Source organism: Ochotona princeps, chromosome 16 (genome assembly GCF_030435755.1).
Source record: "Ochotona princeps isolate mOchPri1 chromosome 16, mOchPri1.hap1, whole genome shotgun sequence".
Classification (NCBI taxonomy): Eukaryota; Metazoa; Chordata; class Mammalia; order Lagomorpha; family Ochotonidae; genus Ochotona; species Ochotona princeps.
This window is the reverse complement of record NC_080847.1, coordinates 31,138,686-31,164,142: the sequence shown is the minus strand read 5'-3', so window position 1 is coordinate 31,164,142 and position 25,457 is coordinate 31,138,686. Positions and strand designations below refer to the sequence as shown.

The following is a 25,457-nucleotide window of genomic DNA, read 5'->3' as shown; positions in this document are numbered from 1 at the left end:
CACCAGTGGTCGGCGAGCAGCCACTCAGACCCCAGCAATCCAAGCTCTGGCGATCCGTTTCCAGCACCAGCCAAACATCCAGCAGTGGCCTCCACACAGCTCTTGTGACCGCCAGGTGGGAGCCTAGGTCTGTGTGGGGAGCTCGGGAGGCAAGTGACATAGAGCTGGGTGACTGGGACCAGCCACAGGTGGAGAGAGTAGGAGATTCAGGGCGTCATCTTGTATGGACAGGTGGAACACGGAGTTGACGGAGCAACAGAGGAGGCTTGTTTCTGGCTGATCACACGAACTGATCCAAGTGGGGAGGGTAGCACCAACTTCGCTTCCTGCAGGGTCGGTGTGGTCCCACAAGCTGATAGTCAGCAACCACAATTCTCCAGCAGCATCCCACCTGGCGCCATCTCAGGTGGCAGGACAGCAAGTGTGGACCCCAAGTGAAGGTCCAGAGTGGGCCTGTACTAGCTAACTGCACTGAGCTGAGCCCATAGCGCCAGCCTTGCAGCCTGCAGGGTCTGTGTGGTCCCTGGAGCTGACAGCTAACAGCACCCTGATCTTTGTTGATGCCCCTATGGGTGCCATCTTGGACACTGAGGCAAGCGCTCCGAACACTGACAAACTGCAAAAGGGGGAGTGGTAAACTGCGCATGCACTAATTCAGCAGCTCTCAGATATCAGTGTCACAGGACCAGGCACTGTTACATTGAAGGGAGGACAGCTGAGCTGCCCAAGAACTAAGCTGGGAACAAAATCACCACCATCTTAGAGCACTGCACAGGCTCTGCAGAAAAAACAGCCCAGACAAGGCATGCCACCAACTCCACCCAAAATAACTCCAGGAGATACTCAGACTTATTGGTCAACAGGGGGCGACAAAATTAGTGTTGCCTACAAAATCAGTGCTGCCAAGAAAGCAATTATTCAGGACAACTGTGTTTTCCAACTTCAGGGCACTGATTGAACATAAAAATCAACTTATAGACCTGTAAGTAATACACCTTAGAGACAATTTCGTCAACCAGATTGGCAACTACAAAAGGTAAAAGAAAAGACAAAGACACTATGAACGTTACTGAAGGCTCTCCAGAAAAGGGAGCAAAAGTTTCGCTCACTCTGAGTTAACTGAGAAAAACATTGAGAAAATGGGGGACACAGAACTCAGAAAATTTGTTATAAGCTGCTGATCAACAATGAGAAGCACAAACAAGAGTTCAAAGAAGAAATAGCAGTAATAAATCAAATCAAGGCTGATATATCAGAAATTAAGAACACAGTAGAACAAATTAAAAATACGGTGGAGAGTCACAACAATAGAATGAACGGGGCAGAAGAAAGAATTTCAGAATTAGAAGATTATTTCCTGTCACCATGAAGAAACAAAAAGCTGGAAGCAGAGCTGGGTCAAGCTAAAAAAAAGTATCCAAGAATTAAAAGATATGATTAAAAGGTCCAACATAAGAGTTAAGGGAGTTCCAGAAGGTGCAGAAAGAGAAGTTGGGATTAAAGGTATATTCAATGAAACAACAAGGGAAAATTTCCCTAATCTAGAGAAAGAATTGGAAAACAATACCCAGGAAGGTCACAGAACTCCCAACAGGGTTTACCAAAAGCAATCTTCACCATGACACACGATAATCAAGCTCTCTTCAGATGAACAAAAAGTAAATGTGCACGTGAAAAAAATCAAGTGACATACAGAGGAATCCCAATCAAACTCACAGCTGACCTTTCAGAGGAAACACTACAGGCCAGAAGAGAATGAAGTGACATATTCCAGATTCTGAAAAGGAAAATTTTTAAGCCCAGAATAACCTATCCTGTAAAGCTCTCCTTTGTCTTTGAAAATGAAATAAAATTCTTCCACAGTAAAGAAAAACTTCAAGACTTTGTCTCATCTAAACCTGCTCTACAAATGATACTCAAGGATGTTTCCATGAAAGAAAAAAGAAATAGAAACCATCAAAAACAAAGGCAAATGCAAAGAACATCCCAGTAAAATAACAGAAGACTAAGTCAATGAACAACCCATTGCTAAAATGACAGGACCAAATTACCACCCATACATATTAACCCTGAATGTAAAAGGCTTAAACTCATCAACCAAAAAGCATAAATTAGTAGAGTGGATTAAAACAACAAAACCCATCTATTTTTTGCCTACAGGAGACACATTTTACCAACAAAGATCAGCGGGAACTGTATCTCATGGATTTTGATTTTTTTTTGTTGGTTTCATCTCTTCAAAACACTTCCTTCTGATTAAATTCTTCAATGATTCATAGATCATAGAGCAGCATCATTTTCTTCAAGGTTTTTGATTTTCTTGTTCATTTCTTCAGTAACACATTAGTCATTTAGTAGTATGTTATTTAACTTCATGGTGCTGTTAACTTTTTTTTCTTCCTGCTATTTTGTTTTGCAGCTCTTCATTTAAGGGGATGTATAGTAAGTGTGTAATGGAGACTATCATATCTAGCACCATGTTATTTAACTTCATGGCATTGTAAATTTCTATTTTTCTTCCTGTTGTTGATTTTGTATTGTGGCTTTTCATTTAAGGGGATGTACAGTAACTGTGTAATGGAGATTATCATATCCAGATGTGAGGATACAATGCAGTATGCATCCCTACTTCCAGACAAAAATGGACTCCCAATGAAACTGTTTACTGTATCTTGACAATAGGATTCTACTCTCTGCCATTGTCCATGCCTGCAATGATGGGGCATATGACTGTGTATGAAGAACTATAGTAACAATATAGGGGAACTTGGTAAGGGGGAAGGGAATTGTGGCTGGGATAAGGGAAATCCCAGAAGCCTATGGAACTGTATCATAAAATGATAACAATAACAAGAAAGAAAAAAAAAATTTTCAGGAAAACAAGCTGAATTAAAAATGAAAGCATTTAAATTCATTCACTCAACAAATATTTACTGAGTGCATATATCACGTACTCCTCAGATTTAAGGTATAGAACTGAACAGACCTGTAATTCAGGTCACTATAAGCTATGAAAAGGCAGCCTGGGGTCTCTGGTCCTCATGAGCTTACTTTTGAGTAAGAAGACAATCCAAGTTACAGCTACAAACGTGGGTGGTAAACATGTTGAAATTGTTCCATACAGCATTTGAGAGAAGCGGGACAGGCGCTGCCGACACTGAGGGTTAGATCTGCCAGAAGCGGCGATGCTGGTAACTTCCTTAGAACCCGAGGGCGCGGACCGCCCCTCCCCCCATGCCCATCCTTACCAGACATCTCTTCATTTGAAATGACTGGACTTTCACAGCCTGTATGGCTTCATCCAAGAGCTTTTCCTGCTCATCCTGAGGTGACTGCTGTGTCGTAGGCTGAAAAACAAAACAAAACTGCCATGAAAATCTCCTAAGCACTTTAACAAATCAGTGATTTCTATAGTTCCGCTCACACTCCCTTCTCCAAGATGTTCGCATAGGCTCATTCTAGCTCTACATCTCAAACTTTTTATCTGTTTTTGAAAATTCCTGACCACACAGCTACACCTGGCTACTAAAGTTTACAGCTTAAACTTTGGCAGAATAGTAACACAGACAAAGAAACGTTTCTTTCTCAGAAACTGACTCAATATCACTCTAGGAGGATGGACTTTTCAGATGCTAGAGTTAGCCAGTTCTGACATTAAAGGACAACTTATGTCAATTTTGCTGTTTGGCAAGAGAAAGAAATCCAAAGGGGAAGGAAGAGGTCAGCTTTCCTGTTCACAGACGACATGATACTCCACACAGGATCACAGACTAAGACTCAGGCTATGGGAAATCATGAGTGTTTGCAAAGTTGCAGGATATGAAAGCACAAAAAAATCAATGCCCTGTGTACACACAACTCCATGGCTGAGAAAAAAACGTAGTATCAGTTCCATTCCCAACAGCAACAAAGAAAATTAAATATGTTCAAATGAAATCTTAACCAAAGATATGAAGGGTTTGTATGAAGGAACTATAAAACACTGAGGAAATAGAGGAAGACTTCAAAAGTTGAAGTTGCAAAATCAGTATCAACAAAATGGCCACATTAGCAAAACAAATGACAGATTTAACAGGATTCAAATTAAAATACAACTTCCTTCTTAGACCTAGAAAAAAAGTGTTGAAATTCATATGAAAACACAAGAGAACCCAAATAGCTAAAGCCGTTTTTTTAAATTTTTATTGCAAAGTCAGATATACAAAGAGGAGAAATGGAGAGGAAGATGTTCTGCCAATGATTTACTCCCCAAGTGACCAGAACAGCCAGAGCTGAGTCAATCTGAAGCCAGGAACTTCCTCCAGGTCTCCAACGCGGGTGCAGGTCCCAAGGCTTTGGGCCATCCTCGACTGCTTTCCCAGGCCACAAGCAGGGAGCTGGATGGGAAATGCGGTTACAGGGATTAGAACTGGCACCCATATGGGATCCCAGTGCATTTCAAGATGAGTACTCTAGCTGCTAGGCCACCACGCCGGGCCCAAGATTTATTTTTTTTAATTTTTATTAGAAATTCAGATCTACGGACAGGAAGATCTTCCGTCCGATTATTCACTCCCCAAGCGGCCACAATGGCCAGAGATGAGCCAATCTGAAGCCAGGAGCCAGAAGCCTCTTCTAGATCTCCCACATGGGTACAGGGTCCCAAGGCTCTGGGCCATACTCGACTGCTTTCCTAAGGCACAAGCAGGGAGCAGGATGGAAAACGGGGCCACCCAGATTAGAACCAGCAAACACATGGGAGTCCTGCACGTGCAAGGCAAGGACTTTAGCCGTTAGGCTATAGCACTGCGCCCCTAAAGCAATCTTAAAAAACAAAACCAAAGGTATAGATATCACAAACCAGTCTTCAAGATGTACTGCAGGCCAGCTGTAATCAAAACAGTCTGGTACTGGCTTAAAAACACACGTGAAAACTAATGGAATAGAATAGAAATCCCAGAAATCAACCCACACATCTATTGGCAACTTATTTTTGACAAATGAATCTAAATCAGTCTAGGCAGAAAGGACACACTGTTCAACAAGCGGTGCTGAGAAACCTGGATCTGGAGTGTGAAAGGAAAGACACAGATCCTCAACCCCCAGTAGATGTAGATATCAACTCTAAATGGCTCCAAGGTCTAATCTAAGGCCTGGCATGTAGGGAGTGAACCAGCAGAAGGAAGATCAAACTCTTCCCCTCCTTTTCTCCCCTGGCACTCAGGCTTTCAGATAAGTAAATAAATCTTTTAAAAATTACAGATTTCAAAAAAAACTTTTTTGGCACCAAAATTAACCAACACTAATATGTCTAATAGTGTGAGATGCTAAGAAAAATAAGACACGAATTTGAAGAGTATGATTTGGTGAATGTTGGGTTGAAGAATGGTGAAGTCACTGGTGCTTTATAAAGTTTATGGTGGACAATGCCAAGTGAAATTGACAGTTTGCAAACACCTAGTTCGTTTAAAAGAAAAACATGATGTTCAAGATTATACCCAGGGTGACAGACCATTCACCTAATTTGTTAGGAAAAAAATTTCAATCTTTTCCATAACCTAATTGAAAAGGCCCAATGATTAACAATAGAAACAGCCAGCTTAGCTTGCACAAATCTAACTGACTTTATGCTTTTATTTAAGGTTCCTGCTTAATGGTACCAAAACCTTAGGCCCAGATCAGCTGCAGACAAGAGTTTTTCAATGGAATTTGAAGCAAATAGGATCAGATTCTGAAGCAAACGACTGGACAGATTATGAATCACGGATTTATCAGTGTGATTCTCAAGACAAAACACAAAGTAATGGCTATCAAGAGGTGGAACATTCCAGTGGAAGCAGAAGCAGAACAATCAGGAGCAAAGGTCATGGGCAGTTTGGAGTCACGATTTTGCTGGTTGACTTTCCGCAGGGCCAAATAATGGTAACACATTTAATAATAAATACTTCGCTTTGAGAAAGTTGGCCAAAGCTGTTATCAAAAATGTCCAGGAAGGTTTTACCAGTTTTCCAATATGGATGAGAAATTACTAGGCATTCACCACACAGTCCTGATTTGGTTCCTTCTGACTTCCTTTTTTTCTAATTCTAAAATGTTGAAAGACTACGTGGATAGGATTAAATGACAGATATCCCTACTTAGAAAACTATCTTGAACTTGTTGGAGCTTTGGTTGAAAATACAGACAGAGTGGGCCCGGCGGCGTGGCCTAGCGGCTAAAGTCTTCGCCTTGAACGCCCCGGGATCCCATATGGGCGCCGGTTCTTATCCCGGCAGCTCCACTTCCCATCCAGCTCCCTGCTTGTGGCCTGGGAATGCAGTAGAGGACAGCCCAATGCATTGGGACCCTGCACCAGCATGGGAGACCCGGAAGAGGTTCCAGGTTCCTGGCATCGGATCGGCGCGCACCGGCCCATTGTGGCTCACTTGGGGAGTGAATCATCGGATGAAAGATCTTCCTCTCTGTCTCTCCTCCTCTCTGTATATCCGGCTTTCCAATAATAATAAATCTTTAAAAAAAAAAAAAAAAGAAAAGAAAATACAGACAGAGAGAGGGAGAAAAAGAAAGGAGATCTTGCATCCTCTGGTTCATCCTGCAAACGGCTGTTCCACACAAGGCTAGGCCAGACTGATGTCAGTAGCTTGGCACTTGGTTCAGGTTTCCTTTGCAATGGTAGGGACCCAGTACCTGGCCCATCTTGGGTTGTTATCCCGGAGACATTAGCAGGGAGCTAGACTGAGTGCAGCAATCAGGACTCCAAACCACGGCTCATGTAAAATGAGCACATGTTACAGGTAGCAGACTAACTATGCCAAATGCCAGGCATAATTCTATTTTCCCACAAATCTTCTGAAGCCCCCTCAGAGCTGAATGTACTAGTGACTAGCAGTAAATGATAAAGATCTTTGCATGCTCATTTTTATATTCTGCAACTGCCAAACTCCTGAGTTCCAATCATCTCTTAGTGGAGTCTTTTGATTCCTCTATGGAAATAGCATCTTCAAACGGGGATATTTTTATTCCTTTTATTCCTTTCTCATTTGTCTCCCTTTGACCTCCCTTTCTTATCTAACGGCTACAGCTAAAACTTCCAGAATCATACTGAATAGTAATGGTGAGCGTGAGCAGCTTTGGCATGCCTTGTGTTGAGCTATGTCCTTCTACATACAAGTTGCCTAAGGTTTTTATCATGAAAGAATGTTATATTTTATTACATGTTTCCTCTGTATTGATATTTTTATTCTTCAGTTCACTAAAGTAATATATCACACTGCGACGATGTATCACATTGATGCGCAGACACTGAACCAGCCCTGCATACCAGGGATAATTTCCACCTAATACTCTAATCAAATGCACAGCCCATCGCACACACAAATCTACAGTCATAATGGACGAATGTCATGTACTGGTGTTTTGCTTTTAGCAAAAGTCTATTTGCAAAGTGAATTAGACTTCCCTGTCAGAACTTCATTTAAACACTCCTTTAAGCATCTACCACAAGGAGCCAACACTGTGGCTAAGCAAGCTCATCCTCTGCCTGCAGTGCCAGCACCCCATATGGCCGCAGGTTTGAGTCCTGCCTGCTCCACTTCCCATCCAGCTCCTTGCCTGTGGTCTGGGAAAGCAGCAGAGAATGATTCAAGTCCTTAGGCCCCTGCACCCATGTGGGAGACCTGGAAGAGACTAATGGCTCCTGATCAGCTCAGCTCTGGCCAATGTGGCCATTCGGGGAGTGTACCAGCTGATGGAAGATCTGTCTCCATTCATCTACTTTTCAGATAAAAACAAATCAAACAAACAAAAAACCCTCTACTATTGAATACCACTAAAATTTTAAATGATGATCGTTTTTAAATCCTTGGCCTGAAACATAATGGGTATTTCATAAATGCTCGATGTACAAATGAAAAAGTTCATTTAAAAGTTTTAAAATATATGTTTTATTTAAATTTAACCAAAGAATCAGCAGGTAAATGTATCAAAACATTATGGTGTATGTAACCAATAGAATATTATGTAGCCATAAAATGTGGCATATGATACATAAATGAATGCAGAAAACATCTGATATAAAACAGGCCACACACTGTATGATTCCATTTATAAAATATCTCTAATGAATAAATCATTCATAGAAACACAAAGCTAACTAATGGTTACCAGCAGGGAAAGTGAGGAAATAGCCGCTAACCAATATCAGGCTGCCTTCTGAGGAATACTCTGGCTGAGAAGATTCTGGAACTAAACAGCGGTTATGACAGTTGTATAATACTGTAAATGTTCTAAATGTTCTTGAATTATTCACTTTCAAGTGGTCAACTTTATGTGATATCCATCCACCTTAAAAAAAAAAAAGCTAAAGACAGACTGCAATGCAATGAGTTACAAAAGCCAAAGCAGAGGCTTACACAAACATGAAGGTAAAATCAAATATGTTCCATTATGTAAGACAATCAAAATACTTCAGTTTTGAGATTAACAATGAAACACAAGCTTCATGAAACCTAATTCTGAACTGAAGTAGTAAAACTGAAAACTTTCTCCTTCATTAGTTTAAAAAAAAAAAACTTAATAATGCCATGCATTTTCCTTTATTTTTTCCTAGCACAAACTGTGCATAATTGAGTTCCCTTGCAAGTACCATTCCCAAAAGCATAAATAACTCCCTGTTTCCAAAAAAGTTAGATGCCATCTAAACTTGACTTAAAGAATTTATTCAGAAAATCTATCAGCAGCAAATGTTGGCTTCATAGGTGAGGAGGTTACTAGTATATGTGGATTTTTAACTTAATGAAATTTACTACTCATCATGGTCCAGTCCCAATAACTAGTGAAACCAAGGTACCACTCAGCCTGCTGGGCTCCTTATAGCTGAATGCAGTGGAGAATAAGTGTATTTCCCCAAGTTCAAAAGGCCAACTTAGCAATAAGTAATGATACACCAAAACATTTTTATATGTTCCTTATTGTGATAAAACAGCCATAAAATCTTCAGAAGTGTGCAGAGGAGTGGCACTGAGTGGATTCCCACTGTTTTAGTCACCACTGCCAGCCATTTCCGCAACTTTTCCATTGTCCAAATGGGAAAACCAGTAACTGTCACGCAGGCCAAGTCACTTTCTCTGCTTCAACTGTTCCTTTTGTCTGGCTTATTTCATTTACCACACTGCATAGACTATTAATGAAGAAACAGAGCTGTAATAGTGAAATGTACCTTTACATTACATTATTTAAGACAATATAGCTATGCTATAAATGGCTACTTGCATTTATTTGAGACTTGAGTTCCCATCTGCTGTTTACTTTCCTGGTGAGGGCCAAACCAGGAGCCAGCCAGGAATGCAACCAGGTTCCCCAGACTGGTGGCAGGCATCCAATCATTTCAGCCATCATCACTTCCTCCCAAGGTCTGCATTTTCAGGAAGCTTGTGGCATAGTGAGCTAAACTGCTGCCTGTAGCATCAACACGCCAGATGAGCAACAGTTCGAGTCCTAGATGCCTCTTTCAATCCAGATTCCAGTTAACACGCCTGGGAAAGCATCAGAGACCCCCTACCCACATGGGAGACATGAAGAAGCTTCTAGCTCCTGGTTAACAGCCCCAGCTGTTGTAGCCATTTGCAGAGTGAACCAATGGATGGAAAATCTTCCCCTCCCCCTTTCTGTAACTCTGCCTTTCAAATAAACAAATCTTAGAAAAAAGGAAGAAGGAAAGAGGCCAGCATCAAATCCAGGTGCTAGGAGTTGGGCTGAGTGTCCTAACTGCAGGCCAATGCCCACTTCCATATGTCTATTCTAGGGTTACTCCGGAGCCTCTTCCTAGACAGTGCTGCATGCAGTGGGAACAATCATTACATAAATATGCTATCTTTACATTTAAGCCGGATCACCAACTGTGTTCTCTCATGCTAAAGTGGTGATCCATTTGCAAATACATTTATCAATATCAGAGAATCAAGATCAAATTAACGCTTGCGATTTAGCTGCTTTAGCTGGGGGCCAAAAGCAGCTCTTTCAAATCTAGATATAAGGGACACAGAAAGAGAAAAGTCGGGGTGAATCACTCACATTCAAAAAAAATCTATAAAACAGGGATAATAAAGAGTACTGTGGGTCTGGTGCAGTAGCCCAATGGCTAAATCCTCGTCGGCATCCCATATGGGTACAGCAGCTACATTTCCCATCTAGCTCCCTGCTTGCAGCCTGAGAAAGCAAAGATGGCCCAAAGCCTTAGGACCCTGCACCCACGTGGGAGACTCGGAAGAAGCTCCTAGTTCCTGGCGTTGGATCAGCTCACCTCTGACCATTATGGCCACTTGGGGAGTGAATCAGCAGAAGGAGGACCTTCTTCTCTGTCTCTCCTTCTCTCTGTATATCTGACTTTCCAATGAATAAACATCTCTCTCTTTGTGTGTGTGTGTGTTAAAGATTTATTTGTTTTATTACAAAGTCAGATATACAGAGAAAGGAGAGACAGAGAGGAAGATCTTCCATCCGATGATTCACTCCCCAAGTGAGCCGCAACGGCCGGTGCTGCGCCAATCCGATGCCAGGAACCAGGAACCAGGAACCAGGAACCTCTTCCGGGTCTCCCACACGGGTGCAGGGTCCCAAAGCCTTGGGCCGTCCTCAACTGCTTTCCCAGGCCACAAGCAGGGAGCTGGATGGGAAGTGGAGCTGCCGGGATTAGAACCGGCGCCCATATGGGATCCCTGGGCATTAGAGGCGAGGACTTTAGCCGCTAGGCCACACCGCCGGGCCCACTCTCTTTTTTTTTTTTAAAGAAAAGAGTACTTGTATCACTGTTACGAGAAATGAACAAAGTGACATAGCTAAAGCTCAAAGCGTGTCTAGCATTGCAAGTTCGTTTCACAAGCATTATGTTAATGCATGTTGTTTTAAAACCAGTATGGCACAAACTGAAGCAGGGAGAATTAAAGACATGCAATGGGAACTTCCAAACATCATTTGAACACCAAAGCAGTCCTAATTCACCAATACTTCTCCCTGAGGAGTATCTACAGCTTTATTGGCAGACACTGAAAAATGTCTGCTAGCCGTCTCAGAGCCTGGGTTCCCAGATGACCTCCTGTAGTCTTTACCAAGCTCCATACACAAAACCCACTCTCCCTCCATGACCCCAAAGCACCTGGCTGACAGTACAAATAAGGCAATCCTCACACTAGGAGACAGAAATTCTGCAAGCGTGTCTTCCCCCAGCGATCGGCTACGTGGGATACGCAGGTATCAGCAATCCCTGCCTGGCACAATCGATGCCTCAAAAGGTACAACGTTTGATGGACCGAATCTGAGCGTGAACACTGGCCACGGTCCAAGAGGCCAGCACTTGTTTGCAGATGCAAAAGTGCTCAGAACGGCTAACCTGGTTTGTCTTTCCCAGTAAAATTAGTGAGGATAATACTGAGGCTGGCTTTCTGCTCCAGGCCAGTTCACCAGCACAGAACTGGAGGGCAGAGAACAGACCTTCATTTAAGTGCCTTTCCTTACAAAGGCCTCTAGATGCCAACATATGTGCAGAAACATGCAAAGCCTGAATTTACACTTGTTTATAAGAGATTTATTTTTATTTGAAAGGCAGGTTTACAAAGAGAAGTAGAGACAAAGAAAGACCTTCCACCCACTTGTTCACTCTCCAAATGGCTAAAACAGCTGGACCTGGGCTAACCTGAAGCAAGGAGCTGCTTCAGGGTCTCCCATGTGGGTGCAGTGTCCCAAGCACTTGGGCTACCCTCCAATGCCTTCCCAAGCCATAAGCAGGGAGCTGGATTAGAAGTGGCGCAGCCAGTGCCCAAATGGGATGCCAGCGCTTGCAGGTGGAGGATTACCCTGTTGAACCACCAGGGCAGCTCTTAAACTTTTATACTGGTCTTGTATCAATTCCCAATTGCAAAAGTTCTTGAGAAACAAGCAAAACCACTTTGTATGGCACCCCAAAGCACTATATATCAAACATCTAATGCTGCTAACATCAACATCTGCACAGTGAGGCCTTTCTGCAGAGTGAGTGGTGAGATAATTAAAACTGACATACAGGACACCATCTTCTAAAGCCATGATTTGTCTGGTGCAGACTGTGTCAAGCGCTAATAACAGGCAAACTGTAACTTGCCTTTGTGGGGACTAGACATAAGGATGCACATTTTGAGGAAGTTTAAGCTTACTAGCCAACAGCCACAGTGCGATTTGGTCATCCTGAAGAGGTGCGAAGCCGCCCATCCCAACAAGAAACATTCCCACAGTTCATCTTCGGGGAAACGGTAGGGCCAGGATGTTCAGGGAACAAACGCTAAAGGAAAAAAGCCGTCTCTTTTCCAACTGTCAGGACTAGAGGGAGACTGCAGGAATCCTTCCAGGAAATTCACGTAAGCAGGTGCCCAGAACTCGCAAACGCTGCAGCAAAGGGGTCTGTGGGCCCAAGAAAGGCCAACACAGAAAAGGGTGTGTGTGGGGCCCGTGGAACAAAACTGAGCACAAAGGTGGAAACGCCACATCTGGGCGGGTCCGGCGCCACCTCGGAGCCTCAGGCCCTCCTCCTCCGCACGCCCGGACGCTCCGGCTTTCCCTGCTCTGAAATACCGCCTCAGGCCTCTCTCTCCAGGACGGCCAAGGCCTCCGCGCAGAGACGGCTTCTCCGCGGGCCGCCGGCTCTCCGATCAGCCGCCGCAGCCCGGGAGCCGCCGCCCACCCTGGCCCGGATCAGCCTGCCCGCGGCCTTCCGCGGCCTGTCTGTCCTCCATTCCGCAGGCCACGCCGGGGCCCTCGCCCCCATCGGGCCGCAGCGGCCCCCTCGCCACCCTCCGGGCTCCAGGGTGACCACGGCCACCGGCGGCCGCGGCAGCAGCAGGCCAGGCCGGGGCCCCGCCGCCCCCTCGCACTCACCATGGCGACTCCCCCGAGCCCGCAGCAGGCAGCACCGACCCCGCGCGGAGCCGCTCGCGGTCAGCTGACGCCGCGGCCCCGCCCCGCCCGGCCCCGCCCCCGGGCCCGCAGCCGGCCCCGCCATTGGCCATGGGCGCCTGCCATTCAGGGCCGGACTGACAGGCCGCGCGGCGCAGCCCGGCGTCTTCGCACTGCGCGGGGTCTTGCGGGACAGGGGCGCTCGCTCCGCCACCAGACTGGAGACGGCAGGCAGGAAGGCGAGGCAGAGCGGGACGCGTTTGTTAGGAAGGACGGGAGGCCAAGGGAGCCGCCCTCCGCGTTCACAACATCCGCCTAGGCGCGCGCACGCGTGGTGCGCAAGCGCGCGGAGCAGGGCCGGGTTGGGCTGTGGGCTGGGCTCGGCGACGCGTCTCCACCAGTCACGCGGCGCGACGGGGCGGGCCTGGCCGTCACTGGCCGGCGCCGCGTCGGGCGCGCGTTTTGTCGCGCCTCAGCCGAGCGTGCGGGCGCCATGGGGTCCGCGCTGCTGGAGCGCTTCGCCCCGCGCCTGGGGCTGGCGGACCCGCTGGTGCTGAGGTGAGCCGGGGGCGAGGCCCGATCCTCCCGCGCGACGGGGCTGGGGGTGGCGAGAAGCGGCGGCTGTGGACATCCGTGGGGTCTGCCGGGTCTGTGAGATGCCGAGTGGGACGGGAAGGGGCTGGTCGGGAGTCCGCCTTAATTAAACCCCAGGAGGCTGCAGCGCGGCCAGGCGGCCGCCTTAAAGATTTAAGAACAGGGCCTCGGATCTCCCGCGTGTCGGAAATGAAGTTCTTTTAGTTCGGTCAAGTCGACGTTGGCAGCAGAGGTTCCCTAGGCGAGCAACCTCTTGACACTTACTAAACATGCAAATTCCCAGGCCCACTGAGCAGAAGCAGGAGGGGAGCGGGCAGTCGGTGTTTACATGCCCTCCCTCCGGGGTGGTGGCTGGGTGCCCCGTTCCACCCTGCCCACCTCTGATCGCACGTGCCCCCTCCGGCAGTGGAAGGGCTGGATTTTTCCCTCTGGCCGGAGAGCCCCCGTCTGCAGTCAGGGTGCTGGTTCGGCGAGAGCTTGTCCTCCCGGCCCTGAGTGAACCTGCAGGGAACTGAGCGCGGGACGCAGGCCAGCTGGCTGCGCTGCGCGCTTGCAGTTTCAGGGGATGCGTTGTCCGTCTTTCTAACCAGGAAAGCGGAGGAGTACTTACGCCTGTCGCAGGTGAAGTGTGCTGGCCTGTCTGCTCGCACCACCGAGACGAGCAACGCGGTCATGTGCCTGGACCTCGCAGCTTCCTGCATGAAGTACCCGCTGGACAGGGTGAGCGCGGCAACGCCACATGCAGCTGTAACTTATTTTTTATTTTGGGGCGGGGGGGGGGAGCCAAAAGGATACACTTTTATCTGTTGATTTATTCCTCCCTTCCCCCGGCTTTTTTTGTGTGTCATTCCGGATAAACCTTAGAATCAACAATTAGCTGGGAATTTTTTTTCTGTGTATACAATATTCTGTACCGTCTAATTGGTTGGCCACCTCTTTCTTCGCTAGAAGCTGTCTTCCACACAGCTCTAGCTTATTGTCCTAAAGCACAGGTTTTAAATTTTCCATTTCACAGGGAACAAGCTGTAGAGTCAGCAGTTAGGTGTTGAGACCAAACATTAAGCTGGTTACTGGTTCGGTGAGTCTCCACTTTCCTCATTCTTGAAGTAGGGATACAGGCCTCCGTTTGGTAGGACTATGAGGATTAAGCAGTGTGCTGTGTGTAATGTACCTTTGTCACCATGGAGACATTAAGTGGTGATGTTGTGGGGGGTGGCTCAACCAGCTAATCCTCTGCCTGCAAGTACCTGCATCCCATATGGATGCTGGTTTATGTCCTGGGCACTCCGCTGCCCATCCAGCTCCCTGCTTGTGACTTGGAAAACAATGGGGGTGGCCCAAAGCCTCGGGACCTTGCTCCCAACTGCTGGCTTCAGATTGGCGCAGCTCCAGGCGTGGCAGCCATTTGGGGAGAGAGCCAGAGATCTTTCTGTCTCCTTCTCTCTGTGAATCTGCCTCTCCAATGAAAATAATTAAATCTTTTGAAAAGTAAAGAAAGGCAAACTATGTTGGCCTTCTGCAGCCTCCCTTGAACCCTTATGTGAAACTGTAATATTCACGAACAGACTTTGCACTTGAGTGACTCATGGCTTCGTGCCTACGACGCCTTTTTATCCTGGAGTGCTGCTCCAGCAAGCTCCTGTTGGTCCGAGGTGACCCTGCCCTGATGTCATATCCTTGAGTCTGCTTTCTCAGAATTTCTGATCTTCTGCTTCGGTTCCCTGCGCTCATTTCCTCGCTCTGTACACACACCCTGCTCACTCACTGCTTTCCTCATTTTCCATGTAAGTTTTCCATTGGCACCTTTGTTGAGAAAATAAGCAACCACATATGTGTCTTCCGTGGTTTCCAAAGCACAGCTTGGCTATGTTAATAGTACATAGTAATTCAAATTGTTCTCACAAGCAAATCGTCTCTGCTTGATGTGTTTATGGTTCTGACTAAACGGAATCATTTACAGTAAAAGGATTTACCTCCGAATTGATTTGGAAGAGTTGATACTACTTATTAAACAAGTATTCAGGAATACTAATATATGAACCTTTGTGCTTTTTTTCCGAAGGCTTATTTAATTAAACTTTCTGGTTTGAACAAGAAGATGTATCAGAGCTGTCTTAAATCTTTTGAGTGTTTACTGGGCCTGAATTCAAATGTTGGAATCAGAGACCTCGCAGTACAGTTTAGCTGTACAGAAGCGGTGAACATGGCTTCAAAGATACTGCAGAGGTACGGGTCGTGGAGAGCCTTTACGTTGGGAAAGTGAAATTAGTGTTCTGTCCTTGTTCATTTTCTGCTTTAAAAGGCCAAAGTGATGGCAGATGTCATGCATTTTAAAAGCCTGTAAGTTTCGATTTGCGTTTTCAGCTGCTTCTGTAGTGATATTTTCTAACAAATAATTCCGCCAAACTTCTTCAGCTATGAATCCAGTCTTCCCCAGACACAGCAAGTGGAGCTTGACCTGTCCAGGCCGCTTTTCACTACCGCTGCGGTACTCTCGGCATGCAGGTGAGTGTTCCTTTAACGTCCAAGAAAAGGGGCTTTCTATTCCAAAAGGGTACTTAACACTGAGTGCTTTCAACTCCGAGCACATTTTCTCCTATAAATAATACTGAGAATAATGGTCAAATGGCCAGATTGTCAGTTATCCCTGAATGTAGTCAGCAAGTTGGGACTAGGACTGCTTAAATTCCCTTGCTAACAGACAGCTATATTGAGAAGCTAAGTATTCTGAATTCAGAGTCCATTGTAAGTGTTGAAGTCTGACATTAAAACAGTGGTCATGTGTGATTTTTTTAAAACATACTGCTGTAAAATTACAGAAATCAAAATTTTAAAGGATGAATTTCTCACTGGCTATGTACTAATTTGGATATGTTTAGCTCTGTTACCTCCATACTTGGAAATGATATTTCTTCACTGCTATTTGTAGAAAATGTCCTGTCAGTTCAGCAAAGGTATGTGTATATAGGGATAGAAGAAGGCTTTTTCAGAAACCAGTGAGGGTAGTTAAATAACTCCATTTTTAAAATCAGTTATACTGAGCAAAATGGGTCTACGTGGATCTGTTATCCTAAATAAGAAGTTTGGTTTGAGTGTGTGTGTGTGTTTAAAAGATTTATTTATTGTTATTGCAAAGTCAGATATACAGAGAAAAGAGACAGAGAGGAAGATTTTCCATGCATTGGTTCACTCCCCAAGCGGCCACTATGGCCAGAGCTGAGCCGATCTGAAGCCAGGAGCCAGGAACTTCCTCCAGGTCTCCCATTCAGGTACAGGGTCCCAAGGCTTTGGGCCATCATCAACTGCTTTCCCAAGCCACAAGCAGGGAGCTGGATGGGAAGTGGAGCTGCCAGGATTAGAACCGGCGCCCATATGGGATTGCAGTGCATTCAAGGCGAAGACGTTAGCTGCTAGGCCACGGTGCCAGGCCCTGGTTGTGTTTTTTAATAGTGCTTCCTGGGAAATTATTAGGATTAGGAGAGTTGGGGGTTGGTTGATTTGTTTTTTCTTCCTGAGTTGGATCCTAGATTAAGTGAATTGAACACTTAGAAGAGGCTGTTGTTGTCATTTGGCAAATTAGTAATATATGAAGTTGACTAAAAAGCATCAGGGATTACAGCAAATGTTTTTCCTGAGCTCCATTGTTGCAAAAACAAAATTCCATGTGCATTTTAACTCTCAGTCCAATAAATGACTAAATAAAGAGCTTACAAAAACAAATCTGTATGATTATAGCTCATGACATATGTTTGGAACAAAGGAAGAATTAGGTAGTTGGGGACTCTTATTAAAGCATGAACAGAAAAGGAAATAGGTTGGTAAACTGTTTGGCCAGGAAAGCTATTTTGTTCTTGACAAAATCGATTTTTAATCTTTTGTAGGATTCTAAAGCTAAAAGTGGATAAGAACAAAATGGTAGCCGCATCTGGTGTAAAAAAAGCCATATTTGATAGACTGTGTAAGCAGCTGGAGAAGATCGGGCAGCAGATTGACAGTGAGTATTCTTGAAGATCTGTTGATTTGAAAGGCAGAGTTACTGCCGTTGTCCACGCCCGCAGTGATGAACATGTGACTGTCTATGAAGAGCTGTGCTATAGTAATAACATAGGGGAGTTTGGGGAGGGGAGAGGGGAAATCCCAGGGCCTGTGGAACTCTATCATAGAATGATGATAGTAATTTTAAAAGAAATTAAAACAAATATATGTATATATATATATATATATATTTTTTTTTTTTTTTTTCAGTGAGAAAGGCAGAGTTAAAGGCTGAGGCGCAGACACATCCAGAGAGAGAGAGAGAGCCCCCAAATGGCAAAAATGGCCAGGGCTGCACCAGACTGAAGCCAGAGGCTTCCTGTACGTCTCCCACTGGGTGCAGTACCCCGAATATTTGGGCTGTCTTCTGCTTTCTGGGATCAGAAGTGTCGAGGCTAGCTGAGCCGGCATAGTAGGCACAGCGAAAGTCCGAGCGAAAAGCACCGACACACGGAGACCATGATGGTGGTAGAAGTGGTGGGAGCCATCTGCTCCTAAGCCTCTTTATTACCCTATTATATCCTCTTTCCCCCAAGCCCATTAACAGGACAATAGGACGCCAATGAGTCTGCAAAGGCCGGGTGCTACTGCCCTAGGCCCAATTCCTGAGTGCTCAGCTAAAGTAATGTAAATCAACTCCTCAGCCCACAACACAGAAGTAGAGCAGCTGGACTCGAACTGGTGCCTAGGGGGATGCTGTCATTGGAGGCAGAAGTGTAACCCACCGTGCCGCAGCACTGGCCACAAGCCAAGTATTTTTTTTTTAACACACAGTAGTTGCTTCCTGAATCTATGAAAATTTGGTATGAAGCAATTTTTTAGTGAGAAAATTTATGTTTTTAAGTAGCGTGGTGATTTTTTTTTTGAAACTTTTTAGGATTCCACAATTGCATGTCTGCAAAATTGATTTTGTTTGTAGCATTCTCTAATGTTAGATGCCAGCCTTCACTCACAGAGGCTAGACTAGATCTGACCAGGGAAGTCAGGGAAGAGGGGAGCGCTCGCCTTCCCCTTCCCCTAGTTACTGGTCAGTCAAGGTTTCTCATTTTTACTTGTGAGCCAAAACATGCCCAATTACTACAATTAAGAATAGGAGAAGAATTAATGTTGACAACACTTTTATTTTTCCTCACAGGAGAACCTGGAGATTTACCTACTCCACCACAGAAAAAACAGAAAACAGTGTTTGAGTTGCCAGCAAAGAGTAAGTCTTACTTGCGCTAATGACAAACAACTTAACGTTTTTGCTGCTGTTGCTTTTTGATTTAAGAGCAGAGACCTTACTCCTCACCATGGTGTTGAGGATTTTCCTGCACACCCGCCCCCCCCCCCCAAAAAAAATGTTCTGCACCTTAAATGTCGACAAATATCTTGTTAGAGCTACAAGCCAGTCTAGATTATCCTAAAATCTGCCAAGATCAGCAAAATTATACTTCAGCACAACAAATGGCTAAATACTAAAATGAAATAGACACGAGACAGCTGAATGGTACCTTATAGCCATTTTAAGGTATATAGCAGCCGGTCCTGTATATAAACTAAAATTGAAATGTCAATGAGCAAATCATAGGCTGTGGTTAGGACTTGCTTTTTTTTTTTTTTTTTAACATACTGGTTACTCAAAACCATGTCAATTCCATAATATTGCAAATTGCTGTTGATGTTATATTGGGACTCTTAATTGACTGTGATGATATTCTACTAGCTCTAACTTCGGACCAGAAATGGTCTCCCCAAGAAACTGTTCAACCTATCTAGACAATAAGTAGCTGGACTATGCTTGGTATATGTTTGCAAGGAAAGAATCTTGATTGAATTTGAACTGTAATACCGCATCAAGGTGGAGGAATCCACCAGGGGGGAGGGGAGGGGAGGGGAGGGGGGATTCCCAGAGCCTATGAAACTGTCACATAATGCAAAATAATTAATAATAAAAAAAAAAAAGAACTATACCTATAAAAAAAAAAAAGAGCAGAGACCTAGGGTGAGAGCTCCCAAGTACTAACTCTTTCCCTAAATGCCTGCCATCACCAGGTTAGACAGAGGCCTCTGAGCTGGAGTCCTGAGCCAGGAACTCACCCTGGTCTCCATGTGGGTGGCAGGAACCCAGCCACTGGAGCCATCACTGCTGCCCCCCCAGGGTCTGCATTGGCATAAACTCATCAGGGGCCAGAACCTTGAATCAGACCCATGTATTCCAGTGTGGAAAGCAAGGATCTTATTTGCATCTTTTTTTTTTTTTTTTTTTTTTAAGATTTTTTTTGTTATTGGAAAGTCAGGTAGACAGAGAGGAGGAGAGACAGAGAGGAAGATCTTCTATCCATTGATTCACTCCCCAAGTGGCCCCAACGGCCAGAGCTGAGCCAATCCAAAGCCAGGAGCTCTTCCGGGTCTCCCACGTGGATGCAGGGACCCAAAGCTTTGGGCTGTCCTCGACTGCTTTCCCAGGCCACAGGCAGGGAGCTGGATGGGAATTGGGGCTGTTGGGATAGAGCCAGCACCCATATGGGATCCCGGCTCATGCAAGGCAAGGAGGACATTGGCTACTAGGCTACCACACTGGGCCCTTAATTTGCATACTACTCGTTAGGCCAAATACCCATCCTGAGAATCGGGTTTTAAATAAATCATGATTAGTAATCATTTGATAAGAACAGTTTTCCAAGAATCTATTGGTGGCCATGATAGAAGTATGTAGTTAAGAACATCTCGGAAGACAAAATGCCTAGGTTCAAATCTTTGTTTAACACTGTGAAAAGGACTTCAGAAAAAATGAAACACTCTGTTACAGAGTGATGAAGGATCTGTGGAAAGAGCTTCACGCCCTGTGGAGATTTATTAGTTGTGGAGTTCTGCCCCCTAAACCAGACCACCAGATACCCAGGGGACCCTGACTCTCAGACCTTCTGGGCAGACTGAGAATGCAGCAGAAGGCGGGCTCCTGCTCACTGTGGCTGTCTTGCTGGCTAAGCCTGCCTGGAGCGGTGTGAGGCATCTTCACTATCAATTCTTTCTTTAGCGATTGTGGCCTGAACGTATCTGAGAACAAAGTTCTGTTAGATTCCTTTTTTAGTTATATCTGTTTGTTTACCAGTAACTCATGTTTACTTATCCTGTTGCTTGAGACCTGGTGGTTGTTTTCCAAATCCCTTGTGATCTATTGTTAGGGCAGCTTGTATGCTATTGTTTAGTTAGTTAGTAATCTTTATCCACCTGCTTGCTCTACAACAATTATGGTATAAGTTGCCCAGTAAAATTCAGTGAAGTGTGCATTGGTTCATCTCGCCTGTGTACTCCTGTGTCCCAAATTTCTTCTTAGTGCGGACGTCACGCCTTGAGTCCCAGTCCCCACTAGAGGGACCCCCGAGAGTGCCCCACCCAGCAGCATGGGCAGCAGTCTCTGTAGACTGGCCTGCACTGGAAAGCATAGTAGGGAAATCACCTGGTTGGTCATGGCCGGGCATCTGCTTTAGGGTGTCGTCTGATAGGAGGTCCCTGGTTATAGAACCATTTGTTCAGCTGGTTGGCTGTTTATAATTGCTGGAGATTGATTTTGTTGTTGTTTTTTCATCTCCTCTACAAATGTTTCCATTTTAAGGTCCAGTTTGCTTATGTAAGAGCTCCAGCTAATGGTTTCCTTTTGTTCACTTACCTATTGTCACCACCACCTATTGGCTTGTGATTTTTGATTAATATTAGCACCTACCTGTAGGTTTTAAGTGAGTTTTAAATGAGATACTGTTTAGGGGCTGGCACGTTGACTCAGCTAACTAATCCTCCATCTCCAGGCGCCAGCATCCCGTATGGGTGCCAGTTCACATCCCAGCTACTGCACTTCCCACCCTGCTCTCTGCTTATGGCCTGGGAAAGCAGGAGAGGATGGCCCAAGTCCTTGAGCCCCAGCACCCACGGGAAGACCCAGAAGAATCTCCTAGCTGCTGGCTAAGGATTAGCTCAGCACGACCTGTTGGCCATTTGGGGCCACATTTACATTTATGTTTCTCTGTAAAACTGCCTTTCAAATAAAGACAAATGATTTTTTTCCATTTTACAAATTGCAGGTATTGGCTTCCTCCCCCCTTACCCTTTCTCCCCTCCCCATTGTCTGCCATGTTTTACAGTAGTAGTCCTTCAGCTGGAGTCTGGACTCCAACATTCTGCTCTTTATGTGAGTCATGCACTGTTGGTATAAGCAATAGCAGAGGGGCTAGTATTTTGTTGTCTAGATGCATTCAGAAGTTTTATCAGTCCTACTTTTATTCAGAAGTAAGGAAGAATTCTGTCGATCTTTGATACCTAGCACTCTAGTCTCCGTTACATCCTTCGTTTGTGAGATTGCAAGTGTGTGTTCACTTACCTTTATGTATTTGTTTTTGTTTTCTATCTTGGATGGAAGTTGTCTTTTATCACTAATCATAATGGTCTCCACTTGGGACCGTTTGGTTGCAAATGGTAAGATTCCATAATATTCCGTAGAGTAGATACACCAGTTTCTTTATCCAGTCCTCCCTCAGTGGGTATCTAGGTTGTTTCCATGTAGTTGCGGTTAGTGGTTGTGCTGCAGTGAATACGGTGATCCAGGTTGCTTTGGACATATTCCTAGTAGTGGGATTGCTGGGTCAAATCCTAAGTGAATTTTCAGTTGCCTGAGTATTCTCTGTACCTACTTTCATAGAGACTGCACAAGTCTACAGTCCCACAAGCAGTGGATTGGGGTACCTTTTCCCCCACATCCTCGCCAGCAGGTATTGTTGGTAGTTCTCTGCCTGGGGTGATTCTTGTCGGAGTTAAATGGAACCATGTGTGTTATCCATTTGAACTTGTTCCTTTGAAAAATGTGCTCATATCCTTTGCTCATTTCTTAACAGGGTTCTTTGGTTTTGTTATTGTGTTTCTGAAGTTCTTTATATATCCTGAATATTAGCCTGCATCTGTTGTATAATGCACAATTCTGTTGGTTGCTTTTTTACTTTTTTGATTGTTTCCTTTGCTGTGCAGAAGCTTCTTGGTTTGATGTGGCTGCATTTGTTTATTTTGCTCCTCACTGCCTGTGCTTCTGATGTCGTTTCTAAGGAGTCTGCACACTCCTATGTCTTACACAGTGTTTGCTGTGTTTTTTTCTAAGAGCCTGATGGTTTCTGGGTGTAGGTTTAGCTCTGTATCCATTTAGATTTGATCTTTGTGTATGGTGGAAGCTGAGGGTCTTGTTTCTTACTTCTACAGGCTGTCATCCAGTTGTCCCAACATCATCTGTTGAAGAGACCCAACTTTTTTCCTTGGGATGTTTTTTGTTCTCTGTTGAAGATTAGTTGGCTGTGTGTGGGGGGGTGCTCTCTCTGGTATTTCTTATCTGCTCCGCTGATCTTCTTTGCTTCTGTTCAGTACCAGGCTGTTTTGATTACTGCCGCCCTATAATATGTATTAAGGTCTGGAATTGTGATCCCTCCAGCTAGATTCTTATTGTTCAAGATAGTTTTGGCTATTCATGGTCTCTTGTGTTTCCAGATGAATCTTTGTATCACTTTTTCTAGCTCTGTGAAGAATGTTCTTGGGATTTCGATTGGTATCACATTGAATCTGTATACTACTTTTTGCAATATGGATGTTTTGATGATGTTGATTCTGCCAGTCCAGGAACATGGTATATTTCTCCACTTCTATTTCTTTTTCAATGTTCCGTAATTTTTCTAATAGAGACCTTCCACATCTTTAATTAGGTTTGTTCTAAAGTATTTCAGTATCTACTTTGTTATTTTGAAAGATACCATGCTGACTACTTCTTTTTCAGCCCAGGAATTGTTTGTATATACTAGTGCCATTGATTTGCATTTCTTTATTTTATACCTTGCCACTTTACCAAACACTTATGAGTTCTAGCTGTTTCTTTATTGAGCCTTTTAGTTCTCCTATGTATAGGATCGTGTCATCTGCAAACAGAGAAAATGTGACTTCCTCTTTTCCAATTTGAATTCCTTTAATTTCTTTTTCCTTGCCTGATAGCTCTAGCAAGGATTTACAGTACAATGTTGAATTCCAATGGCAGTAGCAGACGGCCTTTGTCTAGTTCCAGATCTTAGTGGGAAAGCTTCCAGTTTTTCCACATTCAGTATGACACTGGCATTGGGTTTGTTTGTAAATTGTATCGGTTGTGTTGTAAAATGTTCCTTCTGTGCCTATCTTGCTTAGGGTTTTTAGCATGAAGTGGTGTTGGATTTTATCAATGCTTTCTCCTTGTCTAGTGAGACTATCATATGGTCTTTGTTCTTCAGTTTATTGATATGATGTATATCTCATTTATAGATCTGTGATTTTTTTGTTTGTTTTTAATGATACAGTTCCATAGGCTCTGGGATTTCCCATTCCCATTCCCTTAATCCCCTCCCCCACCAATGATTTCCCCTATATTATTATTATAGAACAGTCCTTCACAAACAGTCATAAGTCCATCATTCTGCTATTTAAGTGTATCCTGACATTATAGATATGAACAATGGCAAAGAGTCCAGCATGCTAAGATATGCATGTGTTAAGCCATCCCTGCATGCCAGGGATAAATCCCACCTGTTCTGGGTGAATGACCTGTCTTACGTATCATTACATTGTGTTGGCTAGTATTTTGTTGGAGATTTTTGCATCTATGTTCATTAAGGATACTGGTGATCTCTTACTCGCTGTAAAACTGCCTTTCAAATAAAAAATAATTAAATCTTGTTTTAGGAAAATGAAGCACTGTTTAAAGTGTTTACTTCCATGCCTATCAAGCTCAAAATAGGGCATTGATAAATGTTAGCTGCTATTAGATGTCTTGGAATTCTTATTCCCAGTTATGTTAATTAGCTAAAGCAAACACTTCAGACTAGTTTACTTTTTTTTAATCTCTTTTTGCAAGCACAAAAAATTTGAAGAACTCTTTTGATGATTTTTCCTCAGCAACAGAGAAGATGGTAGAGCCCTCAAACAGACCACAGGATCTGACACAGGATTATGAAGAATGGAGAAGGAAGATTTTGGAAAATGCTGCCATTGCTCAAAAGGCTATGACAGAGTGAATGGTGTCCAGACTGACCTGTGGTGCCTCAGGAAGATGTAAGGACTTGGGAGTTTGTTTGACCCTAAGATGATTGCCTTAAAGCAGAGAAGCGAACACGGGGGCTGAGGTCTGCGCAGTGGGCGGACCCTTAGCGTGATGATGAGCAGATAAGGCGGGAGTCCTCACGTGGCCCTTTCTCCCCCAGCTCTGTGAAAAAATTGGAGCCGTTTTGCTTTGTTCTCTTGGATTTTGTTTTGTTTTCAAAGCAAAAGGCAGTGTCCTGTCCTATCTGCAGCGTAAAATGCATTCAGTTAGGTCTTCCGTAGGCTTTCTGATTTGACTAAATTGATGTGTTGTACAGACTAAGTTAATAAATATTACTTTTATATACAAGTTGTACTTGTTACCAGTATGGAGCAGTCCTTGCCAGACCAGAGTTTGTTTCTACTCTGGGAAGATTTTTTTTCCCTACATTGTTGTGCACTGACCACAAATTGTGTCATTTGTGGACTTAAAACCCTGCGCAGGCATTTACCTACCAGTGGAACCTTGAGCAAATGAGTTAACTTCATTCCTCCCCTGTAAAAATCAATAGTAACAAAAGTAGCACTACCCTGGATAATTTTGAGAAGTACCTGAGTGCAAAGTGTTTAGCACAGTAACTGCTATGAGTGTTCTGTAGTATTAGAATACAGGGGTTCACACGTGAACACAAAATGCTTACCCAGTGTAACTTTGCAGTAAACCAGTATTTCTTTTGATATCTTCATACCGAAAAATATGATCTTGGTAAGTAGTATTTATTTTAAAATGGAAATAGCATTAAATTATTATAGGCCCCAATGCCAGATATGATTTTAACTAAAATAAGAACATAAGGGCCTGCCTGCCAGCTGGC

At 44.3% G+C, this 25,457-nt stretch overlaps 2 protein-coding genes across 3 annotated transcripts in view; one reads left to right on the top strand and one right to left on the bottom strand.

The window, feature by feature from the left end:
• VPS35 (VPS35 retromer complex component) overlaps window positions 1-13,016 on the bottom strand; it is a 37,698-nt gene extending 24,682 nt beyond the window's left edge. Inside the window, exons 1-2 of the mRNA XM_058674050.1 lie at window positions 12,883-13,016; window positions 3,249-3,347 (exon numbers count right to left, since the gene is read on the bottom strand). Of these exons, the coding sequence (XP_058530033.1) occupies window positions 3,249-3,347; window positions 12,883-12,885 (102 nt within the window). The 5' untranslated portion in view covers window positions 12,886-13,016. The remainder of the gene's footprint in view (window positions 1-3,248; window positions 3,348-12,882) is intronic.
• A 156-nt stretch (window positions 13,017-13,172) lies between these two features.
• On the top strand, window positions 13,173-24,952 carry ORC6 (origin recognition complex subunit 6). Of its 2 annotated transcripts, none has more exons than XM_058674052.1 (7): window positions 13,173-13,458; window positions 14,085-14,214; window positions 15,557-15,720; window positions 15,910-15,999; window positions 17,376-17,488; window positions 18,665-18,733; window positions 24,460-24,952. In XM_058674052.1, exons 1-7 carry the CDS (start codon window positions 13,394-13,396, stop codon window positions 24,576-24,578), a joined length of 750 nt encoding a protein of 249 aa, XP_058530035.1. In that variant the 5' UTR covers window positions 13,173-13,393; the 3' UTR covers window positions 24,579-24,952. The 2 variants fall into 2 exon arrangements, with proteins under 2 accessions (XP_058530035.1, XP_058530036.1); XM_058674053.1 differs by having other exon boundaries at window positions 13,452-13,547.
• The last annotated feature ends 505 nt before the right edge of the window (window positions 24,953-25,457 follow it).

Excerpts from the sequence above, each read along its gene's own strand:
- ORC6 (XM_058674052.1), top strand. The coding sequence starts at position 13,394 with ATGGGGTCCGCGCTGCTGGAGCGCTTCGCCCCGCGCCTGGGGCTGGCG. Across the intron at positions 13,459-14,084 it reads GCGGACCCGCTGGTGCTGAG|GAAAGCGGAGGAGTACTTAC; the intron begins GTGAGCCGGGGG and ends CTTTCTAACCAG. Across the intron at positions 14,215-15,556 it reads TGAAGTACCCGCTGGACAGG|GCTTATTTAATTAAACTTTC; the intron begins GTGAGCGCGGCA and ends TTTTTTCCGAAG.